At 33.0% G+C, this 21,823-nt stretch overlaps 1 protein-coding gene across 2 annotated transcripts in view; it reads right to left on the reverse strand.

Moving 5' to 3' along the window:
• Window positions 1-21,823, reverse strand: part of FSTL5 (follistatin like 5) — a 741,602-nt gene that overhangs the window by 156,554 nt on the left and 563,225 nt on the right. For both annotated transcript variants that reach the window (XM_027597352.2, XM_027597351.2), the window contains exon 9: window positions 707-868. In XM_027597352.2, the coding sequence (XP_027453153.2) occupies window positions 707-868 (162 nt within the window). The remainder of the gene's footprint in view (window positions 1-706; window positions 869-21,823) is intronic.

The raw sequence follows: 21,823 nt of genomic DNA on the forward strand, positions 1-21,823 counted from the left end.
TTGACAGTGGAAATAAGCTTTATACATTTTTAAACTTACTAGTATAATCAACATATATGCAACTGCTTTTGCATTATTTAGATTATTTGACATTACAAAATTTTTTTGTTTTCTACTTACCACATTCATTATTATAATCTGTATAATAATTATATTTACATATTAGACTGTTAAAACTTAGAATATTTTATGTATTAAAATTCAGTAATAACATTCATACCTTTTAAAAAATGTAAGTGTGAAACATATTTAGTAACATTTTTTTCTTCTCTCTTCATTTGCAAGGTATGCTACAAAATATCCACTAAGGAATTTCTATCCTATTGACACTCTCTATGAAGTATGATGTAAACATTTAAATGACCCCTTCAGAATGTATTCTATGAAGAAATCCACCTATTCTGCTCAGCAAATCTGTTATAATTCATAGGACAAGTATTTAAAAGATACATAATATAATATTTTACTTATTGCCATAATAATGATATAATTAATTATGACAAGACTGTTATTTAAGAAACTAAAAATACTAACAGACTCTATTTCAAATATAATGTCTTAAGAACAATTATATTTTTTTCATATGCATGACATTTTGTTGGCATCAGCTACCTTTTTTTTTTCAAATCATGTAAACTCTGTTATAAATTTTAGTATAAAGTTTCTACATGGTCAATTAAGAGGAAAAAATGCAAATAAAATGCACCTTGAAGTGTGAGTTGTTTGGACAGCTTTGGTGTAATATCAATTCCATTCTTGAGCCAGCCAAGCTGAGGGTTTGGTATCCCCTCTGCATGGCACCTGAGACTTGCAGTTACCCCAGGTTCTCGAGCCTGACTCTCTGGATACACCCGGATTACTGGAGGAACTACAAGAAGAAATGGGAAAAAAAAATTGAATTAGTAAGCCATATTCTTTGATTTTCCAAAAATTGCAATATGAGAAAATTGCCAATTATATATTTTAATGATATATATTTCTATAGATCTTAGTTTCCAAGTATAATCATCTGCAAAAATGTGCCAGTTTTCCTTACATAAAAGTTATTCTGAGACTATGCCAGGAAAAATACAAGCTGAGTCTGGGATATCCTGTTTTGGTAATAAAAGTTTTCAAAGGATGATAGAAACATCAAAAAAATACAAAAGCTAACTTAAAGGGAATTTTATTTGCCAAATATGAGAAAATTTGAGAACTAAAATAATTAGCAATTATAAAGAAAGTAAGGAATTAAATAAGACTTAAAGAATTCAGTTATATAAATAAGTAAATGAATATAAAAATGAGAAAAAATGAAAATCTTTTCCTTACCACAGCATGTTTAAAAAATCAGGATAACAATTACATTTACAGAAGCAACCAAAAAATAAAATATTTAGAAATAAATTTCACCAAGGAGGTGCAAGACTTTTACACTGAACATTGCAAAATGAGTTGAAAGAATTTAAAGAAAAACTAAATACATGAAAAGTCATGTGTTTATGAATTGAAATAATTAATTAGTAGGATAGTAAGAATTGGTAAGAATTGTCAGTAAGATGACGTTACTCCAAAAAAATTGATCTACAGATACAGTGTAATCCCTATCAAAATTCCAACTGCATTTTTTTTTCTTTTGGCAGAAATGGAAGAGCTAATCCTCGGATTTATATAGAATCACAAGGGACCCCCAAATAGCTAAAACAACCTTGAAAAAGAATAACACTGAAGGTCTCAACCTTCTCAATTTCCAAATATACTACAAAGTATGTGTATAGTATACATACAAATATATATATACATATATATATACATACAGTAGACACACACACACACACACACACACACACACACACACACACACACACACACACATATAGTAACCAAAACAGTGTGATACTGGCGTAAGAAAAAAATTTAAGCCTATGAAATAGAGTTGGGAATGCAGAAATAAAACTATTAATCTTTGGTTAATTGATTTTCAACATAGATACCCAGAAATAGTCTTTTCAAGAACTGATGCTGAAACAACTGGATATCCATATGCAAAAGAATGAACTTGAACCCCTACCTCACAAAACATATATAAAAATTAACTCAAAATTAACAAAAGACCTAAATGTAGGAGCTAAAATAATAAAGCACTTAGAAGAAAACAAGGGTAAATCTTCCTGACCTTGTATTTTACCATGGTTTTTTAAATGTGACCCCCAAACACAAGCAACAAAAGAAAAATCAATAAATTGAACCTCATTAAAATTAAAATTTGAGGTGCATCAAAGGACACTATCAACAAAGTGTAAATACAACTCACAGAATAAAACAATATTTGCAAATTATATCTGATAACATACTAGCATCCGGAATATATAATGAGCTATTATAACCCAGCAACAAAAGGCAAACCACTTCTTTTGCATAGCAAAGGAAACTGTCAACATAATGAAAAGGAAACCTATAGAATGGGAGAAACTATTTGTAAACCAAATTACCTGATAAATGGTTAATATCTAAAATATACAATGAACTCATATACTTTAATGGAAAAAAAAGCAATCAAAACATGGGCAAAGTACCTAAATATACATTTTCCAAGGAAACTGCAACCTCAGAAAAGGTCTAATACCGGGACCACCTGGCTAAGCTGTTCTCCAATTCTTTAGTTGTCTCATTTCTCTACTTATTATCTCATACCTCTGTTGTCCTCTTATTATCTCATAAGGTAATAAATGTTTGTTGTTTTAAGCCACTAAGTTTTAGGATAATTTATTGTTTGCTAATATATATAGTTAAGTTTCTTGGTAGGAGAGGTTTCACCTTATTTGATCATTATATCCCTTTGCATAGTTGAGTGATAAAAGTACTATAGAGCATGAAGTGTTCCTCAAAATGCATATTACAGCCGTACTACACATATCTTTTATTCACGCTCACACTTTAGCATTTGTTATTTAGAATGACCATGAGAACATATGTACCCTGCATTTGCCTTAGTAAGAATATGACTTGGTAAATAAGGAGAAACACCCTGGCTCTCAGGGCAAGAATTTTCTGCTGGAGCTATCTTAGCAAAAGACAATGGACAGAAATGTTCACCTGGACCATCTTGCTCCTTGGTTAACTATTATACTTCGAACTGTGTGATCTCTTTTATTTTCACCCAATGGAATGCCTGTCAAAGATGCAAGGTCAATGACCAGAGGGAGACCCTCTTTAGGCTCTCAACTCTAGCCCAAAGTTAATTTCACCACTGTTCTTTCTAGCGACTAGAGTTGCCATTGTATATACAAATTAGGTTGACTAACGAATAAACGCCAGCCTTCTAGATTTACTGAAGTTATAAAAGCAACTCAAACCAAGAGACTAGTTGAAGCCACAATCAGGAATACAGATACCCTTGTCATCCTACTGGCCCTTTCATTTCGGCTATACAGTAGAGATCTTAAACTAGACTCATATCAGCTCTAACATGGAGACAAAGGGAGGGAAGGGGTCCTCAGAAATGCCCAGTAATCCTTTCAAATCAAAGCTGGGTCTTGACTTTGTGAATTGCTTTTAATAGTTTCTGGAAGAGAAAAATAATAAACTTCCAAAGTTCTGGGCACCAGATTTTTTCTGCATCCTTTCATCCTCTCCTAAATATAATTCAAAACAAACGCACTACACACAAACATCCACAACAATAATGGGAGTGAAACCATGCTCTGGTTTCTTTTAGCCTTGATGACTACTTGAATGGTACCTTTTGAAATATCAAATATGTTTTCAAAAATAGTCCTCATAAAATTTCTGCACATACTTTCTTGGTAACATAGAGCACATATTTAGGCTTTTGGTATATATCTAAAAGCACAGGGTATTTTTTGTACCTTTTTATTATATTGGAGATTCAAGTAAATAACTTTTTAAAGAGATATGATAATATACTTCCAGCAAAACCACATTACCATAAGATATGGAGTAAAGAGACTTTTTTAAAATACTCAGACCTAATCTCTAATCTCTTAACAACTCAGGAGTTAGGAGATGAGCTTTTTAAAAGGACTTATATAGAGTGCCAAAATGGAAAACTACTCTCTCAATAAACATTTAAGAGAAGGAAGTGTATCTTGCCACAAAACTTGTAGCCAAAGCAAGGACCAATGTTTCGTGCAACATTCTATGGAATGGCAAAAAATTGAGATGACCTAAATATATCGAAAATTAGTTTGAAATGAAGCACATCAATCGACTCAATGATAACAATAGATTCTACGTCATTCATATTTAAAAATGTACATATTATATAGGTCACCTATACTGTCACTGATACTCCCCAAAGGACAACTTTTCAAATGATATGTTCAATTTCTCCCTGTGTTCCTACTTGTTTCTACTTTATTGACACATTTGCATGTGAACTGAAAGGAAAACAATGAATAATAATTTTTGTCATATTGAACTTTTATACCCAACTAGATACTATCGTATTTTGAAAAAATAACAATACTCATATAATATGCTTAGTATATCGCTATCAAGTGATGGTCTGAAAAAAAATATCTCTTAACTTACACATAATTGAAGGATAAGTGATTGGCATAACAACTATTTAACCTCAGTGACAAGCTACACATTTAAAAGTAGGTTATTTTTCCCGGGATACATATTATGAAATATAAATGAGGATTGACGGCAGCTTGAATTAAAAAGTCAATAATCCTCCAGAGAACATTTCAAGCCATTTGTTACAGTCATTTTTAGTTAGAAAGTGCACTCTATGAACTTGTCTTTCCTTGCTGTTAGTGTTGTATGAATAAAGAAACTGATGAAGACCACCAAAGAGTTTTCACATTGGATTTAGAATCCAGTCTGTGTGTGCTATCATGAAAATCTTTAATAAGGCTCCCAATATCTTAAGCAAACGGTAATATTTAAAAGTTAGTGTCTATACACTGAAAATGTCCTAATGATATTCAATGTCTCACCAAAATTACTCAGGAAGCAGTTTATTTGATATACTATTATCTAATAATGTCAAATGATATCTATATTAAATAGTATAATAATATGTACTTATAGGTATATAATCACGTTAAGTAATTGAGATTATTACTTATTGTTCAATACCATTCTATAAAATATAACCAAATAAGTTTCTGTCACTTAAAAAAAAGATATAAGAGGATGTAAATATGTGAATTTTATTCATGAATAAAATTTAAGAAACACATAAATCATGATTTGTTTATTCTGAATTTTAGGATAATATACAAATATTTATTGAGGAACTTCTGAGTGTAGCAAATTGTGGTAAATGACTTTCTCTCTCCATCTCTTATACGCTATGTTTTATACATTAACATGTTGAGTGAGTATTGAGTTTAGGTTTTGAAATTAGCCAAATGAACACTGGAAAAAATGCATTTTGTCTTATCTGGTAACAATTATAAAATAAATGTTCCCATACACATAACTACTGGAATTTGACTACTTAGAATCTAAATATAAAATCTGAATTAGGTGTTTAGCAGTTATATATAAGGTATATTTGAGGTCCTTGAAAAATTATATTTTTAAATGCAAAGATCAAATAATTATCAGTGCATTCATAGTAATTTGGAGAGGTATTAATAATTCCCCTCAAGTGGATGCAACTTCTCAAGGAAACTGAACTACTTCTTTCTGTAAACCAGTTAAGATAAATATCATCTTGTGACTATATTGAACAAACACAATAAAATTGTATTTAATTTATTTAATGGTTCTTAGAGCATAAAGTATAAGTAATCGGATACTGTATATGGAGGACTAGTTGCTCTAAGAATACATACTTAAGGCTAATACTTTTAACTAGTTATAGAAATTAAAATGGAAATGGGGTTCTTATACTAAACATTAAATTTGGAATCAAAAAGGTAGATAAGTTAAAAAAATACAGTATAACTAGTATAAGGATATTTTACTAGATCTTTCTTCCTGGAAACTTTGGGGTCTATATGGAATCAGGTGTGAAGATTTATCAGCTCAAAACCATAAAGTATTGAATAATATTAATACATATAAAACTAAGTAAAGGTTGGTGGATATATTTCTTAAAGGTCTATAATAACTTCCTTGTATTAAAATAAATCAGTGTTTTTCTCATTATTAGGAAGTATCTAATAGAATCTAATCATCATTCTAATCTAGTATTAGAAACGATCTAATGAAAAAAATAGATATCTATAATACTAAGCCCTGCTTTTTTCATCCTTTAACTTTTATTCTGTGATCTTTCTTTAGAAATCGCTGCACTGTTACAGAAGGTATAAAAACAGCATAACCTGGCTACTTTGGAGCCTGATTTTCAAGTCAGGAAGCAGAGATCACTGACCCAATACAGTGACTGCAATCCTACTGAAAACAAAAATGAATTTAAGGTGAACTGTCGGGTCACTGGTATGTAAACAACTAAACATTGGATATTATTTTTCTTGATGCTATTTTCTTGTGTTCTTTTGAAGGAGTCTATCACTGCTCTTCCACAAATTATTCACACAGCTGCAACTGTTAGAAAAGTTCTAAGAAAGCTTGAGGGTAAGAATATAAATGTCTCTGAAGTAGTGCTGACTCACAGTGGCATCTGGATTGTTCTGTTTGTATTATGACTTCCTTTGTCATTAAAGCAACTTTCCTATGAAAAATTACAGACAGTGTTTAATAAATATTTTAAATGCTACTGAGCTTGTCCAATGTCTTTTGTCTCTGACATTATTAAAGCCATCAATTTCTCTTTAACTTTGTCCCAAAGCAGTCTTTTATATTCATGACTTTCACACTGCCTCTTTTCAATATTACAAAACTCTCTGATCACATTATTGCAGCCTTCATAAAAATGTAGAGGATGCAATGAATGTTGGAGGCGCAATATAAATTAACAAAAACATACTTATGGTCATAAACTTTTGTGATTTTTCTATTCGGTCTTCCTATTTATCCTACAGTATTTTAACAAATCACAACTTTTTAAGCTATTTTGAAAGGGACAGCAGTCTATCCTAGTTTAATGAACTTACATCTATTCTACTGATCCTTAAAGTTAGTGGCCCTTTTAATCCCCAATTTTTAAAAAAATGTCAAAAGCCATCATTTACAGAAATGCTCTCTGAAACAAAACCTAGCCAAAGCATTCAAGGTAATAATATAGAATGCTGTTTTTCTAAATCTATGAAGAAAGAACTAATGAAAAAAAAATGATTTAATGTCTGGCACATGATGTATACTGTTTTTTTTTTTCTTAGATATTATTTACCTTCATTTAATATATATTTAATTTAAAGTTTCAGGAGATCTCAAATTAATTATTTGAGGCAGGAAGTGTGCAGTAGATACATTACAGCAACCCCACCACATACACACCTGAAAATTTGAATGTATTTTTAACACTCTATGCTCTCAGGGATAAAGTATCTAATTTCTCTAAGTCTCAGTTTCCCCATTTATGAAGTTTAAAACCCTTCCTAGGATTAAATTGATTAAAAGAAACAATGTATGGCAAGTTGAAATATTATGTGTCTTAACTCACACACTTTGCTTTCCAGAAATCATAGTTTTGCTTTTACATGCAGAATAACTGAGACTTAATAGGAGAAATGACAAATGTATGCAATTTCACTAGTCAATACAAATTGATTAGTAGAAATGGACTTTTTAGAGATCCGAATTGGAAGTGGCCTAAACCCACGCATGGGTTCAATGAGATAGAAAAGCTATAATTGATCAGCCATATCTGCCATGACTAGAGAAAGGGAAATGGAAGCAAGACACATTTTGCAAACTTGTTTAATGTTTAAGATGTAAGTATAAACCCTCCCCTGCTTGTGTTCTCTCTCTTGCTGTCTCTCTCTCTGTAAAATAAATTTAAAAAAAAATTTAAAAAGCAAAAAAAAAAAATCTGTAGGTTTTGAGGGTTAAATTCATCTACAGTTATACCAGTGCTAACACACTGAGGATTATAAGTATAATTTCCTAATTTCAGAATGAGCTTTTTCGTAGGAATTATAAATTAAGTTTACCTATAATTAGAGATAGTCATGTAATTCTAAGCCATAATAATAATTTACTAAAAATGTACAGATAGTTCATCTGAAAAAGCACTCTTGAATAAAGCAGCAGTAAGCTTTGTTTTTTTGTTGTTATTGTTTTTGTTTATTAGTTTTTATTTAAATTCAAGATAGTTAGCATACAGTATTATTAATTTGGGGGTAGAATTTAGTGATTCATCAGTTGCATATAACACCCAGTGCTCATTCCAACAACTGCCCTCCTTAATGCCCATCACCCAATTACCTCATCCCCCCCACCTCCCCTCCATCAACCCTCAGTTTGTTTCCTATAGTTGAGTCTCTTATGGTTTGTCGCCTTCTCTGTTTCATGACATACCTATAAACTTGCTAACTCTCAACAGAGGAGAACTATGCTATTTTAGACTTAATGCATATGATAATTTTTAGAATATTCCCTTACTTAATGGACAGTGACATGGGTTTTTTTCTCTCTGGTCAAAACCTAATAATTTCATCTTATCCAGGATCTATTATCAGAATCTATCCCTGCTTCATCTGCTAAATACATGAACTACATGAAGCCAGACTGATCAGAGTTTGAGGCCCATGGTCAGCATGTACAGCACCTGTAGTTAGAAACTTCTTAAGCTTTCTGAATCTTGTTTTTCTTTTCAGTCAAAATTTTACCACATTAGTAATAATTACCTCAAGGATTTTTGAAAGAAAAAGAGATAATGTATATAGAGAAACCATTTAAATGTTGCAAAATAGAAATTACTCATTCATGTTGGCTCTAATTTGTTTCTATTTAATTTATTCTGTTATTGATATCTTAATATACTGCATATTTATTATTAAAAATACATTATACAGAGGAGGTGGCATATAAAATATTAATTGCCTCTCTCACCAGATTTTCGAAATGACCAGTTTTAATCTTTCAATGTACTCTGTTTCACCTCTATCCTTACACAGCTTATATGCACACATTTGCTTCTCAAGTATGAATTTATTCTCTATATATTACTTGGGATTTTTTTCCATTTTAGATATCTTAGACATATTTGAGGACAATAGATGTAAATGAGTTTATTGTTTTTAATAGAGTAATGATTTTTGCAGTAAGCGTGTATGATAATTTATTCATCAATTTTAATGTTGACTCGGATCACAGTTTCAAACTATTATACACAATCGTGCATAAAAATCATTCTTGTACCTATACACTACTGTTGCTTTCAATTTTTCAGATTAGCTGAATCAAAGAAGAATTGCTACATTGAAAAGGACATGCATTTTAAAATTGAATGTTAGATTACTATGCTAGCATTTTGTAGAAATCCCTTCTCCCAAAACTAACCACTGCATGAGAGGGTCCATTTTCCACAAATTCACCTGAAATGGATGCTATTAATTGTTTAAATTTGGCAAATAATTCCTCATATTAAATATACCAAATTTCATTGTTTGCTACTTGAATATGTTTTCCTGTACCCATTGGCCACAATGATTCCTTTCATGAATGGCCTGTTCATAGCTTTTACCCATTTTTTTCCTGTTAATATATAAGAATACTTATTCAACTAGAGAAATGCACAATAATCCTTTATCCCTTATTTTTGTTGTAAATGTTTTATCTAGTGTATTTGGAATAATTACATTACAGAATATTTTTATTTACGGTAGCCCATAAAACATCTCTTTTATTACTACTGGATTTCTTGTCTTGCAAAAGAAAAATATACACACACTGCCATCCTCAGTTAAATAAATATTTTCCTTAATAATTAACACCCTAATTTTATTAGCCTTTTCAACACAATTATATTTCTAATCAGATTACAATCTAGTTTACAATACAATTTCTGGGTAATTTTTTTAAAAATTTTTACATAATGTATGAAGAAACATAATCTTCTTTCAGTGATATTATTTTTTATACATCATTCAAGAATGAAACAATATATTCGCACTAATTGGATATCCTTTCTTCATCACATTGTGTATAATAATTTTTCAATCAAAATATATATTTTCATCATACATTTTATGTGTTTATTTTTCTCTTACATATCATATACGCACACATATATTTTCATACTTAAAATGATTTTGGTATTTTATCCATCTCATGAATCTGTACTATAGTCTTTGGTTAGTGTAAATTTTAGTTTTGCTATCCCTTACAACGAATTTATTCACACTAGTGTCCATTTTACCAGTCCCCCCCCCACATTTATTCTTGTATTAGAAGAAGTGTGTAGGGGGGGAGCAGAAAGAAAAAAAAGAGAGATGTAGGGAGGAAGGAAAGAAGAAAGAAAAGAAACAGAAAAGAAAGGAAAACAGATTCTTGGAATTCTGGTTGAAATTGAATTGAACTTATAATTAAAGAATCTGTGTAATTATTTTAATATAGGATATCTCCCAATATAAGAATATGGTATATTGTTCCATTTGTTTACATTATTTTTAAAGTCCTTTAGTTGGAATCTGAATATTTTTCTATTAACTTTTTTAACATTTTCTGTTTATTGCTGTTAATGGAAAATGTCTTTTTATATATTCATAAATAGTTAAATGCCTATGAGCCCTAATTTTCTTTTAGTAAAAAAGCTTTTAGATTTTGATCTCTTGGGTTTCAGAGGTAAGCCATCATATCATTGGCAAATATATATAAAACATTGTCTATCTTGTAATATTTATATGTTTAAACTCCAAAACAATTTGAATGATAGTGGAGATGGATAATAGATGGTAGTCCTGAAAAAAAAGATGATAGCCCTGGCTTGATTAGATATGAAAGGAAACATCCATTTTATTAGTTGGCATTTTAAAAATAAGCATTGTAAGGTATAGGCTGATTCTTTTGATATCTAATTTAGTATATTATGGTATATTAATTTTATCAGTTACATTTCAGCATTATATATACATATATATATATGATATGTATATATATGAGAAAAAAATACATATATATGACAACACTGATGCTACAACCATCCAGCCATCCATCTTTCTCTCTATAATCTAAATACAACATATATATCTCAGACATACTCATTGAGTTACTATAATCTTCTTTACTTTTGCTTATATTTTATTCAGTTAATCTGTCAAATTCTTTTTTAACTATACATTAAAGTCCTCACTATCATTATACCTTTATCAAAGAATCCTTTGATTTTTTTTATTTTGCTTGATGCAATTTTAATGTATATATTTGGCACATAAAAGTGTTTAACTCATATCTTCCTTTGTATTTTTTATATGGGAAAATATTTTTCTTTATTCTAGCCAATGGGTTTAGCATAAATAAAACCTTAGCAGACATGGGTACATTACCATTGATTTCATTTATTTTATTTTCTACACATGTATTGACCAATCACTTTATCTTCAGTATGGTCTCATCATTTCTTTTTAGGTGTTTCTCGCAATTATCACATAGCTGATTTTTTTTTTTTTTTACCCAAACATTCAGTTTGAAGCAGAAGTTCAAACCACATATATCAATTGTAATACACATATTTGTTTTAATTTTTCATTTAATTTTATACTTGTATTATACATTGTTGCTGTTTCCTCTTTTTTTCCGACATTTTCTCACCCATACTGCACCGATACATTTCCTTTGTATTCCTTCTTCTTCAATTCTCTTGTGAAATTCCCATCTTTGACTGTCATATGAAAATCTTGTTTGTCAAGTTACATCTAAGAATTAAATAACAGCTGCTCCTAACTCAGGATGTAATATCACCTCTATCTAGAATAGAGTTTTAGAATTTTTTTTCTTTGCTTCTTTTTGCTCCTCACATCCACTCTCAAACCTGGAAAAAGTAAAACAGGACCAGCAAAAACCTTAACTCAAACACATTATAGAAAGAGGAATGCTTTTATTTTTCTGTCCTTTTAAGGGATTAGAATTTAGAGATCTATGAGTTGTCTGAGAAAGAAGCAGATATGTGACTATAGCAGAGATTGTCCAATTTGTAATTACTCAGACTGTGTAATTCCTTCCATTGCCTGCTACTTCTAAGGTCATAGCCATAGTTGGAGGTTTCTATTTTCTCTTTTGCTAATGTTAATGTATTATCCTTCTGTCCTGGCATTATCATTGACTCACATCTCATACCTCATACAAAAATTAACTAAAAATGTATTTTAAACTGCAGAATATAAAACTGTAAAACTTTTAAGAAAATGCATATAAAAATTATGCATATATTTTTTATGCATAAAAATTATATAATTTTTATTTTATAAAATATAAAATATAATATAAAAATTATATGCATAAAATTATGCATATAATTATGCATAAAATGCATATAAAAATTCTTCACTACCTAGGAATCAGCAAAGAATTCTTAGATTTGACATTAAAAGCACTGTTCATTAAAAAAAAAAAAGATGAATGGATCTCACCAAAATTTAAAACTTTTGCTCTAGAATAAAACCCATGAAATGGATTAAAAGACAAGCTACAGCTTGGGACAAAATAATTATAAACCAGAAATACAACAAAAAAGTATCTAAAGAATTATCAAAACTCAATAGTAAAAAAACAAGTAATTCTATCAGAAAATGGTTAAAGGACATAAGAGGACATTTTATTGGAGATGATACACAGATGGCAACTAATCATATGAAAAGGTGTTTGGTTTCATTAGCCATTACGTAAATGCAAATTAATGTGACAATAAGATTTCACTACACATATCAGAATGACTGAAATAAAAACAGTGATAATGCCAAATGTTGGCCAGGATGCATGAAACTGAATCACTCATACATTGCTAGTGATAATGTACAATGGTACAAGCACTCTGTCAGTTTCTAGAAGAAAAAAAAAATCTAAACATGAAACTATCATATGACTTAGCAATTAAATTCTGAGCATTTATCCCAGAGGACTGAAAATTTGTGTTCATATAAAAACCTCTACATGAGGGGCGCCTGGGTGGCTCAGTTGGTTAAGCGACTGCCTTCGGCTCAGGTCATGATCCTAGAGTCCCGGGATCGAGTCCTGCATCGGGCTCCCTGCTCAGCAGGGAGTCTGCTTCTCCCTCTGACCCTCTTCCCTCTCGTGCTATCTCTCATTCTCTCTCTCAAATAAATAAATAAAATCTTAAAAAAAAAACCTCTACATGAATATTTTTCGCAGAGTTATTTGTAGTAGAAAACAACTGGAACCAGCCTAAATATCCTTCAACAGGTAAATTAATAAACAAACTCTAGTATATCCGTACCATGGATTTCTATTCCAAAAAAAAAAAAAAAAGGAACAAACTACTGATATACACAACAACATAGATGAATTTCCAGAAAATTGTGCTCAATGGGGGGGAAAAAAAGCCAATCCCTAAAGGACATATACTGTATTATTCCATTTATATAACATTCTCAAAATAACTCATTATAGAAAGGGAGAACAGATTAGTGATTGCCAGTGGTTAATGAGGGGGTGTGCACAGAAGAGAAGTGAGTGTGGTTAAAAAATGGCAACATTAGGGATCCTTGTGGTGATAGAATTGTGCTGTATCTTGACTGTATCAATTTCAGTATCCTGATTCTTATGCTGTACTATAGTTTTGCATGATGTCACCAATGGGAGAACATGGAGAAAGGGATTAAAGGATGTTTTGCATCATTTCCTTAAAACTGCATAAAAAATCTACAGTTATCTCAAAATAAAAAGTTTAATGAAAATGTCATTGACCTATTTTCAATAAAACATGATTTATTTCAGTAGTGAAGAAAAGTCCACCCTGAGTAGCTCTAAGAAAATTAGTCATCCCATTGCAACCATTATAATACCATTCTAACTTTCCCAGGCAATCCTTTGTTCCTGGTTTCTCCATACTCTCTGCATCCTCACAACTCCTCGCAGCTTTGGTTCCCTATTACTGCACTTTGAAATATCTCGTTACTGATGTGTGCCTGACAGGTAGGAGAGAGAGAGAGAGAGAGAGAGAGAGTGTGTGTGTGTGTGTGTGTGTTTCCATACTCTCAGCGGTGGCTCCTGCCATCAACAACTAATGGTGGTTATGTCTCAAGTTAATGTTATGTTCAACTCAGAAATGGCATGTTTCTTACAAGCTTATTTGCAAATAATGTTGCCACCACATATCTAGCCAAATTAAAAAAAAAGGGAGTCATCTGTGACTTGTCCCTCTAATTTATTAGTAACCTTCCCAACCAATCCACTATCTAATTATTTCCACAACATATTTACTCCTAATTTTCTCTCAATTTTCATTCCCTTTTCCTACCCTAAGTCTACTTAGCAGCTTCACTATTTCTAGCCTTTGTTAATGTAAAATCTATTAAGTGGTCTTCTTTCCTATATTCATGCACAAATTCATTCTCCACATCACAGCCAAAATTATGTTTAAATTGAAAGTGGGATGTTGCATCTAATCTACTCAAAATCCTTTATTACATTACCCCCTTTTTTTCAGAATAATATCCAAACTACATAACATAAAATGTCCTTCATTATCTGGTCTGCACTTGTCTTTCAAAATTTATATCTTGCCAATCTTTTCTGAAATACGTGTATTCATGTTTCCAAATTATCACGTGCTCCGTTCTTTCTCTTCCCGCTCCTGTTTTATTCCTCTGCCTATTTCTCTTCTTGTATCTGCTTTCTGCTTTCTCCTGCTTTCTCCTTCACCACTTTCTCCTCCTTTTCTCTCTTTCTCTTCCCTTTTATATTACACCTCCTTTTTCTTACTTTCCTTTTTCTCTTTTTTCAGTCTCCTCCCATTTTTTCTATTCATGCTTTAGTTGTAAACTTTTCGTTCTTAATTATTTTTTGAGAGGTTCGCCAAATGTTTGTTTATTTTTTTTAAGATTTTATTTATTTATCTGACAGACAGAGACAGCGAGAGAGGGAACACAAGCAGGGGGAGCGGGAGAGGGAGAAGCAGGCTTCCCGCGGAGCAGGGAGCCTGATGCGGGGCTTGATCCCAGGACACTGGGACCATGACCTAAGCCGAAGGCAGACGCTTAACTGACTGAGCCACCCAGGCATCCCAGGTTCTGCATTTTTTTTTAAGATTTTATTTCTTTATTTGACAGAGAGAGACACACAGTGAGAGACGGAACACAAGCAGGGGGAGTGGGAGAGGGAGAACCAGGCTTCCCGCGGAGCAGGGAGCCCGATGCGGGGCTTGATCCCAGGACCCTGGGATAATGACCTGAGTCCAAGACAGAGGCTTAGCTTAACGACTGAGCCCCCCAGGCGCCCCTCACCAAATGTTTATTGAATAGACACCACAGAAAAGACAGTCATGGGGCACTCTCCAAATGTGAGAAATAAAGAATATCTCAGCTATATCTGTTTGAGTCAGTTAAAAGGCATGGCTGAGGCACACGTCTAGTGGCCATCTTTGTGTCAGAAGATGAGGGGGAGCGTGTGGCTCAGTGGAACCCTCCTTCCTCATTTTTATTAGGCTTCTGGGCCAGCATGCGGGCGAGGGCCCTGGGGGGGTCTCCCTGCCACTTCCTCCAGGGCCAGACTTTCACCTCATTATGTTTTATTTTTTTTTATTTTATTTTATCATGTTATGTTAATCACCATACATTACATCATTATGTTTTAAATAGACAATACATTCACATGATTGAAAATTCAAAAGATACAAAGAATATACTGTGAAAAGTCTCCCTCCCATCTCTACCTTCCAATGATCTAGTTTTCCTCTCTCTGGAAGCAACAAACAGAAGTTGCCAGTTTCTCATGCATTTTGACGAGATATTGCATTTATGTAATAATATGATAATATATAGTAAAGACTGTCATATATACAATAGATAATATATTATCCAACTATACATACATAGCTACCTACATACATATAATTATATACATCTCTCTCGCTCTATCTGGATTTGTTTTGTTACAGGTTTGACCTTAGACAATTCAATTGTATGAGCTGAGTAAACAGCCTCTCTTAGGCTGTTGTCTTCCTGTCTGATTCTGGAGTCTGAATTCCACAAGACAGACAGTGAAGGAGGGAAAATAGTTTTAAAGTATTATAATAGGCAAATCTATAGAAATAGAAAGATTAGTGGTTGCCTGGGGCTAGGGCTGAGGGTGAATGCTAAACAGCCGTTAATTGGTACAGGGTTACTTTTTGCATGGTGAAAATGTTCTGGAATTAGGGGTGATGGTTGAATAGCTCTGGGGATATACCAAAAAAACACTAAATTGTGCATTTTAAAAGGGTGAATTTTATGATATAAGAATTATAGCTTAGGGGCCGTGGGTGGCAGATGAAGCATCTGCCTTCAGCTCAGGTTGTGATCCTGGGGTCCTGGGACTGAGCCCTGTGTTGGAGCCCTCTGCTCAGCAGGAAGCCTTCTTCTCCCTCTCCCACTCCTCTTGTTTGTGCTCTCTCTCTCTCTCTCAAATAAATAAATAAAATCTTTTAAAAAAAGTATAGCTTAAAGAAAAAATGAAAAGGAGAACAGGAAGTACAGTACGTTATCATCTGTGTGAAGAAAAAACAAAATAAAGAATGAAATAAGTAAAATAAAATAAAATATTAGTAGCTTAAGTGTTTCAATGTAGCGAGGCTGAACTACTTATCCAAGAATTCCCTTTCTTGTATTTTTCTAGTTAGAGTAGGTGATAAGAGTTTGTTTGTTTGTTTGTTTGTTTATAAGAGTGAGTTTAATTTTACCTAAGGTTTGGTGGGCAGAAGTAAACCAAATGCCCTTCTGCATGTTGGGAAAGGGTCATTATGTGATCCTGCAGCTCCCATACATGCTTGCTTCTCTGGGGCTCAGATGGTGGTGATGAAGGGCAGCCAGGCCTGCAACTGCTCCCCTTCATTTCAGCTTGGTAATTCTGGGCGTGCTGTGCATTTGGTTCTGTTCAAAAAAGATAAGAATCTCATACCAACCTCACTGAAGTTGGAAGCAGTGAGAATTGACATGGATTGCAGGCCAATCTTGTTAATTCCGGTTCATGCTCAGAGTTTCATAATTTTCCTTGCTCTCCCCCAATTTACATCTATCTTCCTTCCTTCAATTCCCCACGTTCTGCTTCATTGACCTGTATGTCTATCCTATGTCAGTATCACATCACCTTGGTTATTGTAGCTTTGTGGTCCCATTCATGTTTTGCTCATCATATATGTCTCTATTTATTATAATATGTAACCAATGGCAGCGAAGTTCTTAAGGCGAAGGCAGCTTGTATTCAATATATGAAAGGTTGAAATAGCATCAAGAATGACAGAAAGCTCCTCAAAGAATATAACTATCACTAATTCACTATTGGGTCCTCAGCATCCAGCACAGTATATAATAGATATAATCCACAGTTATAAAAATAGATAAATTACCTATGTGTGAGTAAATGAATGAACAAGAGCTCGATATCAGCTTTATATTCTAATAGTCACCATAATGGCATGCCAAAGTTGGCCCTTGTTTCACCTCAGCCGCCATTTTAGTTCCCTCTGTTAAGGCTGTGTTTGTTTTTATTTTTTTGGCTCTTGTCAATCCATTGCTTCCTCTGCTGCACCTGTTAGTGTTCTGGCACGAGTCACCTGCAGCATATAATCTGATCAAACCCTAGAGGTCAATGGATATTACCACTGCTTTCTCCTCCATTCCTCTCTATGGTATTGTCCCTTAATTAGTATATACTTTTAAAAATCTAACTGTCCTAAACTATTCTATATCACCCTCGATAATTTGGCCAGAAAGGACATAGATTGTTCTAGCCAGGTGTACTGTAGCAAACTGGAAAAACTGAAAGTATAATTGAGAATTATTAAGAATAGCTAATCTAAGAGTTTTTTAAATAGTAGTCTGTTCTATATAATCAAACAAAAATTAAAAAGAAAAAGAAATATTAAAATAGTCATAGTAGGATGCTAAATGGTAAATATTCAAATTTTTTATGTGTTAAAGTATTTTTCTGCATATTAAAGTAGAATAAATAAAAAAGAAACAATGATTCATCACTCACCATATAGGTATTTATTGCTTAATTTTTAGCAAAGTATATATTATTACAGTTAATTTTCTTCAGTGATTATATTTATTATTATTTAATCGGATAACAGTCTAACTAAACTGAAATCAATAACCAATATTTATTATGGGAAGTATAACATTATTAATCATATATACATATAAACATACACATAAATACATATACACACCTATGTATACACACACACTCACACAAATACTATTTTTAACATAAGTTTAGTACTTGATGTGATACAATAGTAATTTAAAATAATCACAACAATAAGGAATCATTTTTTGGAAATACATTCCTGTAAATTAAGTCTTAGTTCTCCTTAAAAAAAACTGTAGTTTTCAGTTTTATCAATAGATGGCACTACTATTTGCATTTATTTTTTTTGCTACACTATACCTTAAAATATTTGCTAAAATATATCAGTTGATTAAATAATACATTTTCTTCCTTCTAAAGGCGTACTTTCAGTAAACAATTATTATTCCCTTGACACAGTTGATGTGTTACTTTAAATATTCACTTCAAAAGCAATACAGTTTTTAAAACCATGATAATTACTGTAAAATGCTTGTTACCATCCATAAAATTTCCCAGATACTTTCTAAGAAATCTTTATTTTTTATTTTTTTTATTTTTTTTATTTTTTTTTTTAAAGATTTTATTTATTTATTTGAGAGAGAATGAGATAGAGAGAGAACATGAGAGGGGAGAGGGTCAGAGGGAGAAGCAGACTCCCCGCCGAGCAGGGAGCCCGATGCGGGACTCGATCCCGGGACTCCAGGATCACGACCCGAGCCGAAGGCAGTCGCTCAACCGACTGAGCCACCCAGGCGCCCGAAATCTTTTTTTTTTAATTTTTATTTTTAAGACATTCTGACTTAAGTTAGCATTTGTGAGAAAAGGGACTGCTGTAGTTGTTGGGAGTAGTACTATCACTGGGTATTTTGCTTGCTTATTACTTGCTTTTATTTTAAAATAATCAGTGGTCTTAAGTGATTTTGAGGAAACTTAAAATTTGATGGTATATATTATCTATTAATAGTGATAGAACACTGCTGATAGTCACAAATGATCTATTTTCTATTGTTAATTGTTTTTTTTTAAAGATTTTATTTATTTATTTGAGAGAGAGAATGAGAGAGAGAGAGCACGAGAGGGAAGAGGGTCAGAGGGAGAAGCAGACTCCCCGCTGAGCAGGGAGCCCGACATGGGACTCGATCCCGGGACTCCAGGATCATGACCTGAGCTGAAGGCAGTCGCTTAACCGATTGAGCCACCCAGGCGTCCACTATTGTTAATTGTTAATCCCTTATGCAACTATATGACAGATAAAATTATCTGTATTTTGTCATGAAGCCTACTCCCAAGTCTATATTCTAGATGCCAGTGTATAGCAATCACTCTTCTTAACCTCTGGCAAAGCTTCCTTAAACTAATTTGTATTAGCTGGAAATGTGGAGCCAGAAGCAAATGAGAACTTCTCAGGCTGCCTTATGAAAAGTAAAATAATCAGAGCCTTCCAATTCGTACTGCCTTCTAATTTTCTTTTGGCTTATTTAGTCTGTCATCATCATCATATTCAATCATAACTAGTAGTAACAACAACAATTTTTAGCACTTGATCGATATGGAGTCTTTATTTATGGCATTAAACTTCTAGAAGTATGCTTGCTTCACCATCTCAGCTAAATTGAAACCTCCTTGAGTTTAATATAATCTCCATAAATACATTGCAATATATACATATGTAGATTTCTGAGAAAAAAATTCTATCACATGACCACACCTTTCTCTTTGGCTCTCATCTAAAATCATTAATCTACATGAGTGGCAATCCTGGTATTAAGAGAAAGTGTTCTCAAGCTAGGATTCATCCATGGTCCATTTTGGAAAAGTTCTTCCTTGCACCTTACACAAACATTTGGATTTGTCTGACACCCAAATTTCAAAAAGGCTATATGGGTAGGAGCTATGTCCTAGCTTATACCACCACATTTAATTAATGACCTTATCTACTGTGAGTTTAATCCAAGCACGGTTCCATCACTGTGAAACTATTGTGCAGCTAATCCTTGAACATCACAGGTTTGAATTGCATGGATACCCTTATATGCAAATTTTTTCAGGTAAATACAGTACAGTACTGTAAATGTATTTTCTCTTATGGCTTTCTTTTTTTTAATTTTATTTTATTATGTTATGTTAGTCAACATACAACACATCATTAGTTTTTGATGTAGTGATCCACGATTCATTGTTTTCATATAACACCCAGGGCTCCATGCAGTACATGCCCTCCTTAATACCTTAGTACCTTTATTAAGTTATACCTTAATTATTTATTTATTATTTATTATTTATTAAGTTATACCTTAATACCTTGATGGCTAAACCAAGCCCCCACCCCCTTCCCCTCTAAAAACCCTCAGATTGTTTCTCAGAGTCCATAGTCTCTCATGGTTCATCTCCCCCTCCGATTTCCCCCCTTCATTTTTCCCTTCCTTCTCCTAATGTCCTCCACGCTATTCCTTATGTTCCACAAATAAGTGAAACCCTATGATAACTGACTTTCTCTGCTTGACTTATTTCACTCAGCATAATCTCCTCCAGTCCCATCCATGTTGATGTAAAAGCTGGGCATTCATCCTTTCTGATGGCTGAGTAATATTCCATTGTATATATGGACCACATCTTCTTTATCCATTCATCTGTTGAAGGGCATCTTGGCTCTTTCCACAGTTTGGCTATTGTGGACATTGCTGCTATGAACATTGTGTGTATATGGCCCTTCTTTTCACTACATCTGTGTCTTTGCAGTAAATACCCAGGAGTGCAATTGCTGGGTCATAGGTTAGCTCTATTTTTAAATTTTCTGAAGCACCTCCACACTGTTTTCCAAAGTGGTTGTACCAACTTGCATTCCCACCAACAGTGTAAGAGGGTTCCCCTTTCTCCACAACTTCTCCAACATTTGTTGTTTCTTTCCTTGTCCATTTTTGCCATTCTAACTGGTGTAAGGTGGTATCTCAATGTGGTTTTGATTTGAATTTCCCTGATGGCTAATGATGATGAACATTTTTTCATGTGCCTGTTAGCCATTTGTATGTCTTCTTCAGAGAAGTGTCTTTTCATATCTTCTGCCCACTTTTTGACTTGATTATTTGTTTTTTGGATGTTGAGTTGGAGAAGTTCTTTATAGATCTTGGATACCAGCCCTTTATCTGTAGTGTCATTTGCAAATATCTTCTCCCATTCTGTGGCTTGCCTCTTTGTTTTGTTGACTGTTTCCTTTGCTGTGCAGAAGATTTTTATCTTGAGGAAGTCCCAAAAGTTCATTTTTGTTTTAGTTTCACTAGCCTGTGGAGATGTATCTTGAAAGAAGTTGCTATGGCTGATGTCAAAGAGGTTACTGCCTATGTTCTCCTCTAGGATTTTGATGGATTCCTGTCTCACGGTGATGTCTTTCATCCATTTTGAGTTTATCTTTGTGTATGGTGTTAGAGATGGTCAAGTTTCATTCTTCTGCATGTGGCTGCACAATTTTCCCAGCACCATTTATTGAGGAGACTGTCTTTTCCATTGTATATTTTTTCCTGCTTTGTTGAAGATTATTTGACCATAGAGTTGAGGGTCCATATCTGGGCTCTCTATTCTGTTCCATTGGTCTATATGTCTGTTTTTGTGCCAGTACCATGCTGTCTTGGTGATCATGGCTTTGTAATATAGCTTGAAATCGGGCAACATGATGCCCCCAGCTTTGTTTTTCTTTTTCAACATTTCCTTGGCCATTCGGGGTCTTTTCTGA

Source organism: Zalophus californianus, chromosome 2 (assembly GCF_009762305.2).
Source record: "Zalophus californianus isolate mZalCal1 chromosome 2, mZalCal1.pri.v2, whole genome shotgun sequence".
Taxonomy (NCBI): Eukaryota; Metazoa; Chordata; class Mammalia; order Carnivora; family Otariidae; genus Zalophus; species Zalophus californianus.